The 3739-nt window shown below is 55.5% G+C and overlaps 1 protein-coding gene across 1 annotated transcript in view; it reads right to left on the bottom strand.

The window, feature by feature from the left end:
• The window catches only part of STKLD1 (serine/threonine kinase like domain containing 1), a 23622-nt gene that overhangs the window by 17444 nt on the left and 2439 nt on the right, over window positions 1-3739 (bottom strand). Inside the window, exons 2-3 of the mRNA XM_021691552.2 lie at window positions 3429-3532; window positions 2145-2231 (exon numbers count right to left, since the gene is read on the bottom strand). Of these exons, the coding sequence (XP_021547227.2) occupies window positions 2145-2231; window positions 3429-3532 (191 nt within the window). The remainder of the gene's footprint in view (window positions 1-2144; window positions 2232-3428; window positions 3533-3739) is intronic.

Below are 3739 nucleotides of genomic sequence, written 5' to 3'. Positions count from 1 at the left end.
TTCATCACCATCACAATCATCAACATCACCTTCACCATCACCATCATCATCACCATCATCACCACCACCACCACCACCACCATCATCAATCACTATCACCATCACCAACATCACCACCATCACCACCTTCTCCACCAACACCACCATCATTATTCACAGGGGTACCGGGCTTCTACCACATGGCGCCACCTGAGGCCTGGTGATATTCCTAAGCCAGGGACCCAAAAATGCTCTGAGCAATGAGAACATCTTTGCTCCTGTTGCAAGGATAAGTTTGGGATAGCATAATATAAACTCTAACCAATCATTAGAGGATCCAATCTCAGACCATCCTGAAAGCAGGGAAGAAAATAATGTGTTGCCCCTAGAGCCAAACAGCTCTGCTCTGGTTGGCAATGTATCGACCTCATCACTTCATTCCTTATCCGAATTGGGAAGACTGTCCCTGTCACTGAATGTGGGACAGTGGGGGAATGCATGGAGAGGAAAAGGGTGATTGGTGGGAAGGGCAGCATCAAGCTTCAAGTCTCTGACATACTTGGTGGCAAAGACTGCAGGTGCATATTATCACTGCGTCTAATACCAGCCCCTCACCCAGAGCTTCTGCTCAAAAGAGTTCCAAATGACGAACTCTTGTAATTGGGGGTGATCGCAGATAAAAATGCAGAGGCAGTGGCTTATTCCCAGATCCTTACAGACCCCAGATACAGCAGCAGAGTGAGTCTGTCTGTCTTCCCTTCCTCCTGTGCCAGGACTCATGCTTACAGGTGAATCTGGCCAAAACATACTGAAAGCCTGCAAAATGTCACATCTTTTGACCTAGAAGCCCCACCCCTAGGAATTTATCCCAAGGATATCATGGATCCTCAAAAAAGTTGCTTATCAGAGTTGATTATACAGAGTGAAAAATCAGGAACAGGCTTTGTGCTAATCGTACACAGGGGCGGTTGGGTCAGTTACAGCACAGGGAGCAGATGGGGTCACGCGGCCACCAGAGCCAAGAGAGAAGGAAGTTGTGTCCGTGGCATGAAATGGTGTTTGTAATACACCAAGTGCGAAAAGGTCCGTTATCGAGCTCCATGGCATTCTTGCCAAAACAAAGTTTATATAGACTTAGGGAAAAAACTAGAAGGAGACACAAATCCGTACCTGAACCCCACCTCCAGTTTTTAAAAAAAGAAAGACTGACTGGCTTTTTAAAAAGCTCCTCGACTGCCCAGAAGGCAGTGGGCTCCGGCCCCACCGGCCCACGAGACAACAGGCCAGCCCCACCGCCAGCCCACAGTGGAGCGGGAAGAAGGTAAGGACTCCAGGCCCGGCCTCCTTGGCGAGAGGCTGCTGAGCTGCTCCACAGGCAGGAGGCCTGGCTGAGCAGAGGTGGCCCCAGCAGCTGATGTCAACGAGGCTCCTCCATGTGCACAGTCAACCCCAATCCATGGTATCCCAGCCACCAGCATGTGCCACGAGGGGGTCCAGAGACTCTCCTAGCGCAGCTCTCTTCCCCTACACCCTCTGTTCAACTGGACCACCCCGACTCGGACACACGAAGCGCTCATCCCTGCAGGTCCATATCCCACCCTGCCATGCCAGCTCTGGTGAGGAGGTGGTGGAAGGGCCCAGGGCCTGATGTCCTGCCCTTAACCTTGTGTGATCTTGGGCAAGGCCCTGCCCACCCCTCCTCCACCCCAGTCCTGGCTCCCCTTTGGTAAAAAGGTGGCCCCAGTGAGGAAGCCTGAATTCAAGTGTTCCTGGGCGCTGTGTGACGTTGGCAAGTCTGCAGCCCCCCCAAGCCTCCCTATCCTTGGCTGTAGAGTGGGGCCCTGGTTCCTGCTTCCCAGAGTTGGCGGGAGATGGAATGAGATGAGCCTGGCACGAAGCACCTGCTGAATACATGGTAGGTGTGGTTGCAGTTGTAGAAGTAAAAATGAGCCTATTCCTTCTCCAGCCAGGCGAGAGAGTCAGGTGTGCCGGGAAGCCCGAGGGGCCTCAGGTCACCCCCATGTCTACTCTCGACGGGATTTGCCTCTGTGACTGCTGGAAGAGCAGTGGAGACAGCAGAACTGTCACGTTGGGAGGCCTTTCTCTAACATGGGGAGGATGAGCAGGTGTCTGGGGGAACCACCCGCCCAGGAGCCACCTCTTACCTGCTTTATCACGTGCTTGACTTTGTTTTCTGTTTCCTCCACCACCACGTTCACCCCCAAGGCCCCAGGACTCATCTGGCCCAAAATCTACCAGCAAGAGAAAGAGAAGCTTTCAGGAAATGAACACAGCTTTTCACTTTTCAAAGTATGCTCAGCCCCGGACACCTTTCCTGCCCCAACTTCTCCTGCAGGCTGGCACAGTGAGCGTCTCCACCACATTTTGCAGAGAAGGAAATGCCCAGAAGGCTGAGGAACCTGAGCCTCTCTGGGGCCCCTTCTGGAGCTCTTTCCACCATCCTATACCGCTTCTCCAATCTGCAGCACGGACCAGTGAGCATCCAAGAGCGAGCACCCCCCTGGGGCAGAGCTTTATTCACTCTCTCTAGCCACCTCCCACCTGGGCATCCAAACCAAAAAACTAACTGGCCCATAATTGGGGCATAGTCACAGCCATGTGTGGCCTGGTCCTGGGCCAAGCACTTTACAGCCACCATCTGTGAGCAGCTCTATTGCTGTCTCCATGTTTACACCGGAGGAAACTGAAGCACAGGGAGCAAGGTCCTTGTGTCTGAGGCTAGAGTGCTAATAAGTGAAATGGCCTGGATTGGGCTGGAACTCTGGGGTCTGACTCGGGAGCCCATGCTTTGAGCCCAACCTGCAGAGAGAGGGCTGCCATGTCAGAACTCTGTGTTGGGTGGCCAAGGGCCGCGGGGTGGGGCGGACGCTGGGATTACATCTGTCAGGGGATGGAAGAGGCCTGGCAAGACACAGAGGAGTGGATGTAGGAGATGGAACCCTGAATCTAGGGACCCTGAGAGTCCAGGGAAATCTTGGATTCTGTAACCTAGCCCCTTTAATGGGTGGCCTGAATCCTGCTTAGGGAATTTGGGGGACAACATCCTGAGCAGCTTATGCCAGTCCAAGAAGGCACATGCCTAGGCCCTCTTAAGCAGCAAGTTGAGCAGTAAAACACACTCGTATCTCAGGTGGAGTCTATTGTTTTTTTCCTGAAAAGGTAACTTTACCTTTAAAACTCTCTGGCCCCCAGAAACTCATCTCCTTTACCACTGGCTGACTCCTTTGGAGTCACCTTTGAAGGTCCCCTACGCGCTGGAGGGAGACCCTGGCCCGGGGTGGCACCTGGCCATCGGCCACCTCTCCAGGGGCTGTGACCGGTAAACCAGTAGAGGTTTAGGGAGGTGGCAGGAGGTCCAGGTTCCTGGCTCGCCCCAAACCGGCCGGTTCTCGTCGCCCCTGCCTCCCCGCCAGGGAACAACTTGGCACCTGGTACTTCTCCATAGTGTCTCCAGGGGAGACTCCCAGCCTCCTCTCCCTCCGCAGGGCGCTAGGGGTGCGCCCCCAGCCCTCGCCGGCGCGCGGACCCTCGGCTGATCATAGTCAGTAGAGACGGCGCCCGGGGGAGCACCCCATCCCCCACCCCGGGCGCGACCGTCAGCCCCAGGTGTGTCCGCCGAAACGGTGCGCTCCGGGGCTCCCGCGCGCACCACCAGCGGGATGGCCCTCGGGGCCTCGTGGCCTCAAAGCGCGCCACGGGCGGGACCTGAGGGTGGTGGGCGGGGCTTGAGAGCGCGGCG

The sequence above is a fragment of the Neomonachus schauinslandi genome, chromosome 13 (assembly GCF_002201575.2).
Source record: "Neomonachus schauinslandi chromosome 13, ASM220157v2, whole genome shotgun sequence".
NCBI lineage: Eukaryota > Metazoa > Chordata > Mammalia > Carnivora > Phocidae > Neomonachus > Neomonachus schauinslandi.
This window is presented reverse-complemented; position numbering and strand designations above follow the sequence as displayed.